The 16,847-nt window shown below is 52.1% G+C and overlaps 2 protein-coding genes and 1 long non-coding RNA gene across 7 annotated transcripts in view; 1 reads left to right on the top strand and 2 right to left on the bottom strand.

Annotated features, from left to right (window-relative positions):
* Positions 1-5,380, bottom strand: part of SEZ6 (seizure related 6 homolog) — a 42,673-nt gene extending 37,293 nt beyond the window's left edge. For all 5 annotated transcript variants that reach the window (XM_019739474.2, XM_019739475.2, XM_074320298.1 and 2 more), the window contains exon 1: positions 5,229-5,380. In XM_019739474.2, the coding sequence (XP_019595033.2) occupies positions 5,229-5,283 (55 nt within the window). In that variant the 5' untranslated portion in view covers positions 5,284-5,380. The remainder of the gene's footprint in view (positions 1-5,228) is intronic.
* A 221-nt stretch (positions 5,381-5,601) lies between these two features.
* Positions 5,602-16,186, top strand: LOC109451330 (uncharacterized). Its single transcript, XR_002137966.2, has 4 exons — positions 5,602-6,069; positions 7,046-7,105; positions 8,412-8,483; positions 15,987-16,186. It is a non-coding gene; the product is annotated as an uncharacterized LOC109451330 (long non-coding RNA).
* Positions 13,126-15,137, bottom strand: LOC109451329 (NADH dehydrogenase [ubiquinone] 1 alpha subcomplex subunit 5). The gene is given in 1 exon segment (XM_074320300.1): positions 13,126-15,137. A coding segment is annotated over 1 exon segment (351 nt). The 3' UTR covers positions 13,126-14,786.
* Positions 16,187-16,847: the final 661 nt, after the last annotated feature.

Here is a 16,847-nt window from a genome sequence, read left to right as displayed (position 1 = left end):
GTAGTCTCTTATACTAAATAGAAAAAGCATGGGGGAGGCTTGGCCCCTGAGGGTTCTGGGCCATGCTTCACACCTCAATACATGTTTGTGAAATGAATGAATAAACGGTAGATGGGTGTACCCCAGGGACTGCTCTTCAGCAGATGTGAAAGGTTCGTGGCCATGAATTGTGGTCCTGGATGAGTCCTCCACCCCCACCTTTCCATTCATGAGCATGCCAGGCTCAGAGTTGCTTCCAAATTCTGTGAGGATGTCTGAAGCTGAGACAGATGAGGGGGCTGTGAAGCCAGATGGCATGGGGTTGCCTCCCACTTACCTTTGTCCTTAAGTTCATGCAAGGTACCCCTCAGCCAGCAGAAGTTGGGGGCGGTAGGTGTTGGGGGAGGGAGTCAAGAAGCCTGGGCTCCAGGCTTAACTCTGCCACTGTCTATCTGTGCAACTCTCGTGAATTTATTCAACATGTATTTAATATCTGCCACATGCTAGGCTCTGTGCCACTGAGGACACAAGCAGTGGTAGCAGTAAGAAATGGCTGGAGAGAGGTTTTAGCCCTGTCACAATGGCCATCAGCACCCTACCCCCAAGCTACTTCAGGCTGACGGCATGACAGCTTAATTTGTGGAAGGAAAAAACTAACTAAAGGCTATAATTTACAGTTGGGATAATTGGCCAACCGTTAGGAAAGGGAAAAAAAAGTCCTAACATACAATCTATGTAAAAATAGTGTGCTTGCTACGCAAACTCAGCTTCAAGACGCAGTCTCAGCTGTCATGCACCCACTTCTCCTTTCTAAACAGGCGGCTGACCCTCAACTTCCTCCAAATAGGAATTGTGGAGCTGCCCCAAGATAGAGGGGTGAGCCAACCAGACTTGGTGGCTTCCTTTCTGAGTTCAGTCTTGCTCCTAAAAAGGAGCGTCAAGTAATCAGGAGCTCATAATACAAGATGGGTACCTTCATGAGGGAAGCCAGAGGAGGGTGGGAGCACAGAAGAGCTCCCCGACTCAGGTTGGAGGTCAGGTGAGGCTTCCCCTGAGAAACCATATAGTAGATGCCCAATAAATGTGTGCTGAAGAATTGCCTGAAGTGCCAACTGAAGCATGAGGTGGAGTGAGGCAGGTTGGCCAAAGAGAAAAAAAAATCAGACAGAAGGGATGGCAAGAGCTGTTAGAACATGGGTAGTTTGGGGAACTCTTTGGCCTGGCTGGGTGAGTTGGCTTCCTGCTGGAATTAGCCTGGAAGGGAACTCAGAGACCACCTCATGCCTGCTCCCTACCTCCCACGTGCTGATCAGGGCTGGCAGCATTTCTTTCTGCCGCCCTTCCCCACAGCCTCTTATATACATAGAGATCCTGTCTCTTCCTCTCCCTGGCCCTGATGTGGTCTCAGGCTCGGCAACCACCAGCTTGGTGCAACCTGACATTGAATGTTCTAGAAAGTAGAGACTCAGAGGGCAGAGGCATGCCTGCAGCCACACAGAGAGCCTGGGATCTTAACTATCTAGGCTGAGAGTTTCCTTCACTAAAGTAACCCATACTATGGGCCCTTTTCCACACTCCCTTTCTTGTTTTGGGGGTGGGGTACCCAGTTCTGATAGCTTAGGTGAGGGCAGAGCATCCCTGAGCTGAGCCGAGCCGACATGCCAAATGGGGCCTGAAGGGGCTTGGAGAGGTGGGAACAAGAAGGGTGGGAGGGGACTGGCGCTGGTACCTAGGGCTGGGTGAGGGAGGAGCTAAGGAAACAAGCTTTCAGAAATGGCCCCCACCATTCCGGTAGCCATGGTGGGAGGGGTATGGAAGCTCTAATTAAGCCCAGTTCCTAATTAAGCCCAGCCCCTGTGTCTCCTCGATCCCCATTAGCTCCCCGTGGTGTCCCCAAGGCATTTTAAGCTGCCACCCTGCTGAGGAGCCTGGGACAGCCGCCAGGGCCTGCCAGACCTGATGAGTTAGGTCTATGAGGGGCAAAAATCCAACCCATAATTCCCGTTTAGTCCGAGGCAGTTTCTAGGTCCTCCATTCTTCTGAGAAGTGCAGGGGAGCCTCCTGCCCACGATGTCAACCTCTGCGGCGCTGACTGGACTCTAGACTGATTCCCATAGGGCCGTGTCCCCAGCACCCACTTCCTGACCCCAAAGTGCCAGGCTGGGGGACAGGGAGCAAGGCTTGGTGTCAGCTTTGGCTGCAGCCCCCGACTCAGGAATGTACTGTCAGAACACTGCACCTAGCACAGAGTCTTTAGGAAGCAGCAATTTAGGTTGAGGCAGCCCTGGTTTGTTAACCCTTGTGGCACTGGGGTTCCTGGAGGCCAAGCCTTCCTCCTCCTTTCCTTACTCCTCTGGGCCTTGTATTCCAGACACCAACCCCCAGTTCTTGGCAGAGTGAGCAACCCCTACTTGCCGTCCCCTCCCTCCCTCTTTTCACACACACTCAGACTTCAGAGAGGAACAGTATTAGGTTTAAGGTCACACAGCCACGAAGGGACTCTCTGCCTCTGAAGACCCAACGGAACTCCAGTCTCTGCCACTTCCACTTTCACTATCTCCCCAGGCCACATTTACACATGCAGAGTTTAATTAACTTTATTGATATTTAGAAATTAAGAGAATGACTAAAGGTAATTGCACATTAAAAATCATTAAACTGACACAGCAGGCCCCGGCACACCGTTTTCCTCCACACTTACGGCAGGATCATCTGGGCACTGCCCACAGGTTGGGAATGTGACCGGAGACCCATGGCACCCCTCATGCCTGGGAGAAATCCACCCGGCAGCTTGAGGGGAAGTAGGGGACTGAGCCTATAGGGTTGTGCCAGGCTCAGTGTGATCTCTCCCTGCCCCTTTGGCCTCTACCTCCTGCTTGTGGCTGCATCCTATGGCCTGCATCCCTTGGTCTATGTGTGTGCAAAGCTCTGAAGACCCTGTCTCTTTGGAGGCTACGAGGTCTGAAAAATGCACTGCCTGGTCTGCAAAGCCTCACAGCCCAAGGCCTTTACTGCTCCAGGCCTTCCTTCTCTTCGCTGAAGCCCCCAGGAGTCGTGAGATGGCCGAATGCATTGCCTCCCAATGAGATGACTCAGTAGCCCAATGATTGGGACCTCGCAGCCCCGCTGGGAGGGAGGAGTGCCCCAGGGCCAGCCCAGGTCCAAACCCTCTCTCCTCAGGCCTGTCACTGCAGGTCTGCTTCTTCTTTTTTAAGGAGTGAAAATAAAGATTTTCCCCAGCAGACGGACCCCTACCTCACATATCTCTTGCTCAGGTGGCCCCATGGGCCTTGGAGAGGTTGAGGTGGATCAGGGAGGGACACTGGCTGGGGACACACAGACCCTCAGCAACAGAGTGGACACTCATACCCTCACCCAAGCAGGGTTCCCTGGACTCCCAGCCACATAGGCCACACCTGCCATCCTCCTGGAGACCTGCAGTCTCACCCCGGCCCTGCAGGGAGCTCTCTGGCAGAGGCTGCACTGCACACTAGCAGACTTACACACTCTTCACACCCGCTCACTGCTGAGCCCTCACCTAAGAGCCAGACCTCCTGAAGCACAGACATGCTTGGACCTGCTACTCCAGACAGGCTGGGCTCTGAGTATTCACACTCAGACCCACACAAAAGGCTTCAGACTACATCTCAGGGGGCACACACAGGCCCTGCCAGGGCTCCAGAGGAGCTGTCCAGCACAAGGTCATGGCGAGACCCCAAGAAAAGTCCCGAACTCCCAGGGACATCTTCAGATGGCTGAGCAAGGATGCTGGCTTCTTGTCCTCCACTCCCCACCTTGGGCAGGGTGGAGTTTACGGGGCTCCCCTCTCCCCCCCTCCATGTGAGCACACGGTTCTGAGTTCCAAGCACCAAGTAAGGACCCTGTGAGGGCAGCCAAGGGGTGGGGTGAGGACACCCAGCCGAATTTGACAGGGGCCAGAGGATCAGAGTGGGGCTTCTGTGTCCCTGGGGATGCAGAGCGAAGAAAACTGCCATCCGGGGGCCCAGGCTGGCCCTGGCCCCCCTGCCCTAACCCCTATCGCGGCTTGGAAAGATTGAGCAAAGAGGTTTAGAAGCTTCTACAATCTCCCCCCTCCCCATCAGGCGCTACAAACCATACTTTGAGGGGCTGCGGGTCCCAACGTCAAGCAAGGTCCCGCATACCCCACCAGCCAAGTGGCTGCAGTGAAAGAAGGACCTGGGTGTAGGGTAGCTTTGATAAGTGCTTGTTTGAGCAGAGGCAGCAGGTCCCTTGGAGACTCTAAAACCTTTCTTCCCAAAGGCACAGAATCCCCATGCTCTCCCCAACACTTGCTGCCAACTCCATGGCCAAGCTTCCCTCGACCCGGGACGGATGAAGTTGGAGATCGGACTGCAAGCAGGGGCGGGACCCCAGGGTGAGGTGTAGGTCTTCCCGCGACGAGTCTGCGGCTGTAGGGTGGGAGGGAGCCGAGCAGGACGGCTGGCCTGGAGGAAGGAAGAGCTCTGGGCGTGTGCTGTGTGTGTGTGTGTGTGTGTGTGTGTGTGTGTGTGTGTGTGTGTAAGGAAAGGACTTCTGGGAGGACAAAATCTTTATTCCAGGACCTCAACTGCTGCAGCCACGGACAGAGGCAGAAGCCGAATGCCGGACCCCAGACCCTCCGACATTCCCCCCGGAATTGTACTCTAGGTTCTGACTCCCGCGTGGCAGCGGCAAGACGGAGGAAGGTGAGCGACGTCCCAACTCCATGGCCAGCCGCCATCGGCCCCGTGCCTCCGCGGTGAGGACGAGAGAGGCCCCGGAACGGGAGACAAAGTCAAGAGAAGTTTGGCAGGCTGCAGGGAAGGTGGGACCGCTGGCCGCCAGCAGGACGGTCCAGGCTCACCGCCCTGTGGCCTCTCCCCCAGCACGCGCCCCGGCGCTCCTAAGGCTCCTGGAGTGTGGCGAGGTAGCGCGCGGGTGAGCGCGAGAGTGTGTGCGGGGAGGGGGTGGCATGATGAATTGCAGCAGAGAAATCCCATTAGATCCGGAAAGATGATTAAAGGCGAGGTCTTGGCCGGGCGCGAATGGCGGGAGCCTCGGCAGCTTCCCGCCCGCGGAGCCCGCGCCCCGCCCGGCTCAGCCGGCGCGGGGGCAGCGCAGCCGGCGGAGCGCGGTGCCTGGGCTGGGCAGCTAGATACGCGGAGCTGGGCGCCAGGACGATGCTCCCTTTCCATTCCCGGGACCCCGCCCTCGCCCCCGTCCTACCGCCGGACGCCGGGGTCCCTTACCGTGAGCCAGGAGTGCCAGCAGTGAGGGCAGGAGCAGCAGGACTGCCGGACGCATGGTGTTGGTTGCAGCCGCGCCCCGGGTCGGGGCCGCGGCGGGAGGCTGGGGGGCTTAGCGAGGCGTGGGGAAAAGAGCAGGGTCCGGCTGGGGCAAGGGAGCGCGGCCGCCGCCGCCGCCGCCGTTGCCGCCAGCGCCTGACAGAATCAGCACCACGGCCAGCGCCTGGCGTCGGCGCCCGGGATCGCCGCGCGGGGCTGGGGGCGGGGGCGCGGGAGGAGCGGCTTACCGTAAAGTCTCAAGCAAAGGCGCAGAAGACCCAGCGGCCGGATCATAGGCTCCCGCGCCGCCGCCAGCTCAGGGGAAGCACTGCCCTGGTAATGTGGGCACACGGCCCCCACCCTTCCGCCCTGCCCACGCCCAGCCAAGCCTGTCACCCTCTTCCCCATTAGCAGCCTGCCAAGGAGGTGGGGTTCTAACCTGACTCTCCATGAGACAGCAAACTCCTCCCCACCTCTCTCCACCCCATCCTGGTACCTGAGGGCACCAAGGGTGACCTGGGAAGACGTCCGCGAGTGAGGCAGCTGGTGAGGCCCGCGTGCCCTTGTGGCAGCTCCGTCCTGGGCCGATAATGAAGATGGCTTTTGAGCGTACAAAGGACAATAAATTATTACTTTGCGCTCAATAAATGCCAGGGCTCCAGGCAGCTGCATCAGCATCAAACTGTGCTCACAGAAAAGCTTAATTATCAGGATATTATAGTTAAAAGCCAGTGGTACTTGTGTCCTGGAAAGACATTCTTCACTTGGCAGAAGGCAACGTGGGCCAAGCTGTGGACAGCTGAAGGTAATATCCTGAGTCCCCACGCAGCCCTGGATCTCCAGGACCCTGCCTTGCCTCTCCTACAGGACCTGAGAAGCCACAGTGCCAGCCAGTGAGAACAGACCCTTTCTACCTATCCCTGCCCAGGTTCCTGGAACTGATGGAGAAAATGGGACAGGCATGGGGTGGGGTGGGACATTTCCCTAAGGCTATTTTAGATGGATGTTGAAGGAATCCCAGAGGAGTAGCCAAGGAGGTTGTACCATTCAAGGGCATGGGAACATAAGCTTTCAGGGCTCTGCTTGAGCTAAGGGGCAGCAAAGAGGGCAATCACAGCTATGCCATCCCAGAGGCTTATGTTTCTGGCTCCATGTATGGACTCACTTGAGCTTCAGTGGATACAATATAACATGACCTTGTGACTGATGTTATCATTTCCTGTAGAGGAAAAGGAGGGTTGAACTCCCTGTGACCCCTAGGGAGAAGGACAGCTTTCTGTTTAGTTCTTTTCACATGTACTTGACTCCTCCCCAAAGTTTTCAGACCCCAGTCATTGTCAGTGCCCTTCCTAACCTCATCCTGGAAGCAGGTGGCAAGACTTCTGCTCTTAAGTGTCATTCCTCGGAGAGCCTTCCGGTCCTTGCCACCTTCACGGTCTTCCAGTTCTGCTCATCAGATTCTCTTCTTGTGCCTCTACTGCTGTAAAGAATCCCAGGCATCAGGCAGGTGGCGTGGAATTATCTGAGGGAGTCACTGGGAGAGAATTTCTTCACAGTCATTTCAAGAAGCTGAGAAAAAAGAGGGCAGTAGCAGAAGGATGGCAGAAGAGGGGGGAGTTGACACAAAGATCCGTGGTGAGGAGAGGAAGCCAGGAAAGAAGGTGCAGAGGGGAGGGAGAAAGAGTTGCGAACAGAGGAGAGAGGTGGAAGATTCCGTGACTAAGAGGAATGTTGGGGAAATATTGGTAAATGGCATGAGATTCATCCTTTTTTCTTTGAAGGTATTCCTGAGCTCCTTGATTACTGGACCTCTCTAGACTAACAAGCTTAGGCAGAGGAAGGTGAGTCATGACCCACGGATGAACTTTGTATGCCAGGATGATTCATGGGGATTTGGAGGCTGGTGGTAGGCTTGTCTCCTGGCAGCTGGGCTCCTTGGTGGGCTCACAAGAAGGAGGGTGAGAGGAGCCACTCAAGAACGTGCTATACCACCCTCCCTATTGCCCCAACAAATCTAGGCATTGAGAAGGGGTCCAATGGAGACTACAAGTCCCAGAATGCAGCACTCTGTCCTGACCTCAGAGGGTGTACTGTATGATGGGAAGAATATGCACCTGGGCTGTCCTTCGCTTTTTTTTTTTTTTTTTTTTTAAAGATTTTTATTGGGGAAGGGGAACAGGACTTTATTGGGGAACAATGGTCAAATTGTTGTCCTTTCAATCTTAGTTGTGGAGGGTTCTGTTCAGCTTCAAGTTGTTGTTCTTTCAGTCCCAGTTGTGGAGGGCGCAGCTCAGCTCCAGGTCCAGTTGCCGTTGCTAGTTGCAGGGGGCACAGCCCACCATCCCTTGCGGGAGTCGAACCGGCAACCTTGTGGTTGAGAGGACGCACTCCAACCAACTGAGCCATCCGGGAGCTCAGCGGCAGCTCAGCTCAAGGTGCCGTGTTCAATTTTAGTTGCAGGGGGCAGAGCCCACCATCCCTTGCGGGACTCGAGGAATTGAACTGGCAACCTTGTGGTTGAGAGCCCATGCTCCAACCAACAACTGAGCCATCCGGGAGGCAGCTCAGCTCAAGGTGCCGTGTTCAATCTTAGCTGCAGGGGGCAGAGCCCACCATCCCCTGCGGGACTCGAGGAATTGAACCGGCAACCTTGTGGTTGAGAGCCCACTGGCCCATGTGGGAATCGAACCGGCAGCCTTCGGAGTTAGGAGCACGGAGCTCTAACCGCCTGAGCCACCGGGCCGGCCCCGTCCTTCGCTTTTAAAAATGGTCAATGTAGTCTCCAAGCAGTGGGTTCCCAGTTAGGTTGAGGCAGAGCGTGGGCCAACTGGGAAGCAGTAGAGTTTCTGTCAAGCACCATGTCTCATGCCCTCCAAAGGGTCCATTCTGCCCAGACCTTAGCATCACCTACAAATTGAGGACAATAACATGTCGGAGGGGACATTCAGCTGTATGCTGCGGGCTCATTGTATACTCAAGTTACATACACATTTGAAAGTGGCAGCCTGGGGAAACCTGCAAGGTTCCCTTCACTTGTCTCATTTCTCCCACTTTTTTTTTGTCTCCCACCTGGCTCTTTGCCCCCAGAGGACCCTGGTTTCCCTTGTCTATGCAATTGCTTGCTTAATTTTCTGTCTTCTTTACTAGTTGTCAACACTGTGAAGGCACAGAGCATGTCTGTCTCCTTTACGTCCAACCTACCCCACTCCTTGGCACAAGGTAGATGCTTAATAAATATTTGTGAATAAATGATGGTGTGGGGTGGGGGAGGGAGCGTCTAAAGCCCATGGCTGTTTATTGGTGTCAAATGACTATTGTGAGATAATGGAGAAGGAGACAATTGCTTCTTTTGGGGGCTGAGGATTGATCACTGAAAGCTTTACACAGCAGGCAGGTGCATTGAAATTAAGTCTTAAATATGTTTCAGGTTTAAGTCAGTGGAGAGGAAGAGGGAAGACATCCAAAGTTGAGGGAGTGGCTTATGCAAAGGCAAAGTGGTGGAAAATGCAAACTAGTCTGGGATCAAAGAGAAGACCAGTTTTAGTGGAGGAGGGAGTCCCTGCAGGGATGAAGGGGGAAGGAGTAGGCTGGGTGGGGTCAGGTTTTGTGGGCCTCTGAGCCACAGGACATCCTTGGTGACTACAGTGAAAGGGTTATCCCATCACAAAGATATTTGCACCAAAACAAGGGAGTCTGGAACTATTAAGGAGGGTTTTCAAGCAGTAAAACAAATAATCAAGTGACAGGAACGGAGGGGTTCACTGCTGACTCAGAAAGTGGGGTCTGAGTTATAATGGCTGTGTTAGGACTGAAAGCCAGAGAGAGGGAAGAAGGGTTCTCCAGTTCCAGGGACCCTCACAGGCTCTGGCCAGAGAGTGCCAGGCATCCAGCTCACATCCCTGGAGAAACCTGCCTCATTTTCCCACTTCCAAACAGCCCATCAATTTGTGGGATCACAGGCACGTTGGTAACTTATTTTAAAGTCTCTGTCTGGATGACATTTGCTTTCTGAGAGAGAGGAGAAGAAAATTAGTCTTTGCAAAGATTCCAAACTAGAGCTACATCTTCTGTGGAGACGGGGGTGGCGGGGAGGATTTTAGAGTTTCGGGGAAGCAAGGGCAGGGGCTGCCACCTCACTCTAGAGACCCCAGGGGCACAGAGCTACCTGCTCACCTCAGAGGGGGCTCCCAGACCCTGAAGCATCTGTAAGAGTCTGGGATGCTAAGGCTCCAGCCAGGGCTTCCTGGAGTACCCAAAGTCAAGCCTTTGAATTTAGGGACAGAAGGAGGGCCCTGTCCTGGTAAATGGGGATTCCTGGCTCCTGAGCATTTTGCTCCCTCTTCTACAGATCAACTGTAGTAGAGACCAGGGAGGATGGAGACAGCAGCAGAAAGTGGTTTGATGTAAGCTGCTTTCCATCTCCAACCCAAGGCCTCCAGCCTGCCCACCACCCCCACTCAAGGTCTTTGATCCTCCACAGCTCCATAAATATTTAATGCCACCAGCTGGGCAGAAATGAGGCAGGTGGTGGAATAGGGAGACTGGGGATAGGACTTAAGATCCCCGATGTTGGCTAGATTATCTTCATGTCGGAGCCCTGGGATGATGGGAGGAGGCTTTCCCCCTCCATGTGACAGGGGAAGTCCCAGGGTTCAAGTTTGTGGCAGTAATAACTCTTTGAAAACCCACCAAGGGGCTGAGAATAAAACAAATAATCAATTGTAGAAGCCCAATCCCCAGTTTGATTGAAGGAGAAAGATGAAAGTTAAATGACAATCAAATGCAAATACAGCTCAACAAACACCACAGCAATTACCAGGCGCAGGAACCACATGGTACTTATAAGACAGCAGGGGTTGACAGTTTAGAAGCCTGGGCCTGTGCAGAGGTGATGGGAGTGGGGCCATTTTAATGGACAGTTAAATAGATGCAAAACCTCCCCTGCATCTACTTTGCATATACTGCTAATGCATGGGGAACTGGAATACTGGCATCCAGAGGGAGGTCATGCCACCTTCTCTGGCTGCCTCTGTGTCATTTCAGAATATAAGAGGACCTGAGGAGTGCCTGGGAGGTGAGGCCAGAGTGGGCTCTTGGATCAGAGGACCTTGAGGGGGTCACACCAGTCTCTTCACCCCAGCTGGTGCTGAAGGGATGAGGGCCGAGGTTGAAGGGAGCCAGTAGGGTCCTTTGGGAAAGGGTTCAAGGTACTGGCCTTCCAACAGCCCAAAGACCCGGGAGAGAGCAGCCTTTATCCTCTAGATTTGCATAATGCTTTGCATCTCATTTGAATGCTATTAATTTGGTGTCAGGCTAGGTTGGCACAATGTAGAAAAGAGAACAGCTGGCCTTCTCCCTCCCCTCTGTACCCCGAGACTCACCCTGAGTATAGCCCTCTCTAACTTGGGGGGCATGAGACCTCCAGTTCTGCTACCACCTCAGTGTTCCCTGGCACTTAGAGAGTCTCTTGGTGAAACCAGCTCCTAAAAGCCAAGGCTTCCTGGGCAGTGGAGCCACCTACAGAGTTATACAGGAGGAAGAAGAAAGGACCCCCCCCCCATGGGTCGGTGGCTCTCACCAGATCCAAAGAAACCACGGGAGTGTGCTAGCAGCCTTTTCCCTAAGCAATCAGGGGGCTTGGTTTGGAAAGGGCCCAAAGATAATAACCCAGAGAGGGAGGGAACAAAGACAGGTGATAATCCCAGAGAAATATAGAGGGTTCTCGAAATAAAACTATCTCAACTCCATATTTCCAGTGCTTCAACTTACATAAACTACATCTGTCCAGAGGCATGGGATTTATGGTAGTGTGGTTCTGGGGCTGGGGACCTGTGTCCCCATATGATGAGGGAGTGGGTCACCAGGTGGGGTGAGCTCCTGAGAAAGGGGGAGGAGACTCAAGGTATGCCCTATGGGTTGCCCCTGGCAGGTGGGCTTTAGGGGACTAAGTGAGCTGGGGGTGGGGGTGGAGGAGCAAAGCTTGCCAGGCTGGCTCAAAGGCATCTTAGTTCTTTCCTATGTGGAGCCAGCTGGGATGCCCCACTGGGATGCCTGAGTGGCCTGACCTGGAATCTTGGCCAATAGATATGAGAATATTTATGCACAGGACAAGCAAGAAGAAGGTGCCAATAAACAAAAGCTGGTCTCCTTTGGTCATGAAGTGCATCTCCACCTTACAGAACCTGCCCCCCACCTTTGGGAACTAGGGCAGAATGGGGAAGGCATGAACAAATATCCTAGCCAGGTTGACCTGGTGCCCCTGTCCCTGACAGTACTCACCTGAGTCAGGCTGTGACTGGGGCAGAAGAAGGCTCCTCCCCTTTTTATGCCCGAGACAAAATTAGGGCGTTGCTTTGAATAATGTGACAGGATAATTGGATTTTCCCCTTCGAGCAAACCCAGGCATGAAGCTTTGGAATTACATAAAAGATGGACTCGTAGCTGGTTCATATTTTACAGAAAGGCGTTAAGTATTTCCTCTTTTAAAAGACTGCCACATACATTTAAAGCAGACTCATAAAAATTTAGTATGTTCCATTTTTTTAGAAGTTAGCCCCTGAATCCAGTGGGCTGTTCTTGATCTCTAAAAATAAGGATACTACCACCATTTATTATTTACTGTTACTGGGCACTGAGCTGGAGGATTTAACTATATCCTCACAACAATCCTATGTGGTAGGTACTGTTATTGTCCCCATTGTACAGATGAGGAAACTGAGGCTCTGGGAGGCTAAGTGATTTGTAGCTAGTTAGTGGTGAAATCAAGATATACTACCGGGGTGGCTGGATGGCTCAGGTGGTTAGAACACGAGCTCTGAGCAACAAGGTTGCTGGTCTGATTCCCACATGGGCCAGTGAGCTATGCCCTCCACAACTAAGATTGAAGGACAACTTGACTTGGAGTTGATGGGTCCTGGGAAGAACACACTGTTCCCCAATAAAGTCCTAGAAATACACACTGTTTCCCTTCCCCAATAAAAAAAAAAAAAAAAAAAAAAAAAAAATATATATATATATATATATATATATATATATATATCTCCAAAGCAGAGCAGAAAGGCATAGGTGCCCACTGGCTCTTTGCAGGAGCCAGTGTGGGAGGGATCTCAGTTTTCTTGGACCTCCTGCTTCTGCCCTGGGTTCACCTCTAGGAGGCCTATGCCTAGATGCTTTCCTTTGGTGCAGCCCATGGAGGGTGGGCCGCTTGGAACAGGCAGGGCAGGGCTGGTTACTTATTAACTCATTCATTAGACAAATATTTATCAAGTATTCATTGTGCTAAGTGCTGGAGACACAAAGGTGAGTGAAAATAGACACTGCCCCTGCGTGTTCAGAGCTCACAGTCTAGAATGGGAGACTTTACCCAGAGCCACCTGACTGAATGCAAAACTGCAATACAGCTGGTGCTCAGGAGAGATTCAAAGTGCTGTGGAGGCCTGCACTAGGGATTGGACCTAGTCAGGGAGGGCTTCCTGGCAGACGCAGTGATTGTGCGGTCAAAGAATGAGCATGAGTTATGTGATGAAAGAGGGAAGGGAAGTGCATTCCATGTAGAGGGAACAGCATGTGCAAAGTCTTGTGGTAGGCAGGACTAAGAGATGGGTAGTGGAGCTGGATCACAGAGAACAAGAAGTGTGGAGTGGGATGCAGCGAGAGAGGTAGGCAGGTGCACAGCTCCAAAGCTTAGGGGGTCTGTACGTGATCGCTAGGCTCCCCCCCTGCCCATCCCTCCATCCATTCATCTGTCCATGCACTCACTCATCCTTCACCCAACCACCTGCCCAGTTCATTCATCACCATTTCATTTATTTACTGAATGAGGGAACATTTATGGAGCACGTGGTGTGTGCTAGGATCTCAGTTGGGGTTTGGAGAGGCAGAGCCCTGAAGGAGCTCCCGGATGGGGAGGGGAGATAGAGTAATGAAGCATGTCTATCTCAACAAGGTGCTTAAACAGGGCGATGAAAGCCCTAGAGGCTGTCTCAACATGGTTCAAACTTTCTAAGGCAAGAAAACATCATCCTTTCCAGGCGGATCTTCCAGGCACACGTTCCTCCTGCCATCTAATCTCATTCCTTTGTGTTACAAAAGTAGCCCACTTCTTACAGCCCTAAAGTAGGAAATGTTTCTGCTGTGCCTTTTCATTGATCCTTTTTTGGGATCTCAGAGGCATCTCAGTCTAGGAGAACACAGGGAAACTTGGTCAGGTCTCCCTCAGATATCAAAATCCAGCTCCAGACATTTCCTTTTCTGAGCATGAAAATAGAACAGAAATCTCTAATGCCCCTCAATTCTAGCCATGCATTCCCACCCTCCACTCCTCCTTGAGCTAGTTGTCCTCTGCTTGTGACATCACAAAGGTCTCTATGACAACCAATTGTGAGGTCACCCATCCTTAAAGCAACAGACTCCACGGGGCCAGATAATGACCTGGAGGAGAGAGGGAGAATGCAAAATGGGGTCCTGAGAGGGAACCCATCTCCTGCTGGGAATGGGGAAGGCCACCCAAGACCTGTGGGAGCAAGGACGATTCCATTGTTAGCCCATTTTCAGAGAGGGGTAAAACAGCGTTTTTGTCTTCTCCCTCACTGAAAAGCTTCTCCACTGACACTGAGCCCCTCTAAGAGCCCATGAAGGAAGAGCTTCACATAATCTGACTCAGATGGGCTGTGGAGATTGATGGCACCTGCTGAGCAGCATCCTGGCATCACTGACTTGGTGCCATGTACCCCTGGCAATGGGGGGTAGGAGCATGGTTCTGGTCTCAGCCCCACTGGCTGGGAGGGGCTGGCCGAGACCTGGCCCAGGTTTGAGCCTTGAATTCCCCATCAGGGAGGGACTGAGGGTGTGAATATGCTAAGGAGCCCTGTTTCATGACTTACAGGATACGCAACAGATTGGCTTAATGCTGTTGGGTCTGCCTGTGTCTTCTGTGACTAAGCAGAGGAAGTTGCTGTGAGTGGACAAGGGCGGAGCTTAGCACGTGCAGGGTACTCTCAGCGAGGGCTGGGTGGGCCTGCGGGCTCCTCTGAGGCCCATACTGGTGGTTTGCAAGAGCAAGGCCTGTGGAAATGGAGACAGCTCATCAAGAGGCTGAGGGACATCCTGGACAATGCCCAAGCTTTGATGTAAGGCCTGGGTTCAAATTATCCCAGCATTATGCTTGCCTTGGGCAAATTTCTGAGGCTCTCTGGGCCTTCACTTTTTTACCTGTGAAAGGAAAATGGTGCTACTTGCCTGTCAGAGAAGTATTCAGTGAGATAACCTGTAGAAGGTCTTGGCATGTAATCGGTGCTCAATAAATGCTTGTTATATTCATTGTTCTATCCCCTCAGTCCTTAGCCTAGGGTTTTGCATATTATATGTGCTTTGTTAATGCTTGTGACTGTAAGTGCTGCGTGAGGAATAGAGGGTAATGTTTAGAGCCAGGGAAATCAGTGGACCTGGATTCAAATCCTGGTCTTTACCAGCTATGCTTCTTTTTTTTCCCCCTCCTGTCAACACAGGGTCATTTAATGATGATTACATTGGCCATTTCCATTGGTTGACTGGAGGCTCTTCCACTAAAGGCTCCCATGGTTTCCATTGTATCAATTTTCTTGCCAGACGTAGTTCATTTTCAGCCTGGAGAATAACCTCATCTATTTGGCCACCCCGAAGTTGGTCTTCTAATTTTTTAACATCTGGTTCTGTTTTAACCACATCCAGTTTCTCACTTGTAATATGTTCTGTATACGCTCTACATGTGGCATTTTAAAGGATTTGCTCGAGAGCATCAAGAATCTGTGTGTATAACATTCTTAGCCTCTCCTGTGGACTCTCACATACAGCCACTCCCACAAGGCCAGTGGTCTTCTTCAGCACGCCCGCCATGACAGTACCCCAGCTATACCTCTTTGTGCCTCAGTTTTCTTAACAGTAAAATGAGAGATAGTGATTCTCCTTATAGGGTTGCTGAGGACTAAATGTGGCAGGTAGAGAGCACAGCCTGGTACACGTTAAGTGCACGGGGGACTGTGGCAATTATGCTTGGTCTTGAGTAGGGCAGTTTCTGCACATGCCATAGTTTCTGTCCACTGTCAGTTTTAAGGAAATGCGAGTTAATCTGTGGGATGTCCAGAACTGGAAAGTGGGTGAGTCTCAAGACGGGCATAAGATGGCAGCACCCCCAGGACGGGGTCACCCCTCCCTCTCCAGATTCCCTTAGTGTGGACACCAGGAGTGCTGCCCTGCTCGCACCAGTCCCAGGAGCTGGGTCCCCAGCTGGATTGCTGTTTCTTGAAGTCAGGGCTGGGCTGTGTCTCACTCATCTGTGAAGCCCGTTAACATCTATCATATGGCAGAAGCTTAGCAGCAGGTAAAGGGAACCAAATTAGATGAGATCTTAATAATCAAACTGACTAGCATGTATTCTGCACATACCCCATGCCAGGCTCTGTTCTAAGCATTTTGCATGTCGTTGATCCTCAGAACAACCTGTGAAGTAGATAGTATTATCTGTTTTAAAATGAGGAAACAGAGAGTCTAAGTAACTTGCCCAAGGTCACACAACTAGTAAGCAATGATGGGGCTGGAATTTGAACCTAGGCTACCTGGCTCTAGAACCTGTCCCCTTAACTCTCACATCACCCCCAGCCACATGGACCCTGTCCATCCATTTTGCCACATCTGCCACCACCAGTTCCTCTACCAGTTCTCCCTCCTGCCCCTCTTTTCTTCCAGCTGAGCCTGGGCCCAATGCAGCCCGAAGAATGCAAATTCTCCTGAAACCGCCTCAGCCATCTGCCTCCCTCTCTGCTGAAATAAAGTTGCTGCTGCTGCTGCGACTGCCACCATCACAGCCAAAGCCACCACTGGATCCCTTGCTTATTTCAAGTCCTCCTAAAGCTTGTTGAGTTCTTAACTTATTAAAGATAAGCACATGGAAATAGGGAGCAAATCTCTTTATTTATGACATAATCTCCAGCCCAGAAAAGCGGCAGGAACAGTGTTGCCTATATTAGGGAACCAACAGGAAAAAAATCAATTAGATCCGCCAGAGCGTTTCGCTATTAGCTTTCTTCTGATGTTTCTCTGAAGGCTGGCCGAGGGGTCTCCACCAGCCACTGAGCTGGAGGAGAGAGGAGAGCGCTGTAGGAACAGAGAAAGGAATGTTTCAAGAAAGGCAGCAGACCAGGTTTCCAGGCACCAAAGTCTCTCCATCCATAGTCTCCTATACTGCTTCCCTAACCTCAGCCAGGACGTCCTTATGTTGGTTTAACTTCCATGTTTTTTTATTTTTGCTGCAGTTTCAGCTGGTGTCTTTAGGGACATTGGGAGTCAGCTAGTTATTGTTTGCTTCTTGTAGACCTGAACCCCAAGTCTGATCATGTTTCTGCTAGATCCTTTGAGGGCAGGATCCTCTTCTTCCTGGAAGTGGATTATTCTGGAGGGGTTCTTGTTGGCTGATGTGCTGTCCAGTTATATGCTGCTGAGTAAAGCTGCTTGGGACCTGCAGCCACCTTATGAGGTCCTCATGTCCTCTGCCTGCCTCCACGAGCAACTTCCAAGCTGTCTCCCAGAGATATAGTTCTCTCTTATTCC

The sequence above is a fragment of the Rhinolophus sinicus genome, linkage group LG15, assembly GCF_036562045.2.
Source record: "Rhinolophus sinicus isolate RSC01 linkage group LG15, ASM3656204v1, whole genome shotgun sequence".
Lineage (NCBI taxonomy): Eukaryota > Metazoa > Chordata > Mammalia > Chiroptera > Rhinolophidae > Rhinolophus > Rhinolophus sinicus.
Note: the sequence above shows the minus strand (reverse complement) of the source record. Positions and strands in the feature narration are given on the sequence as shown.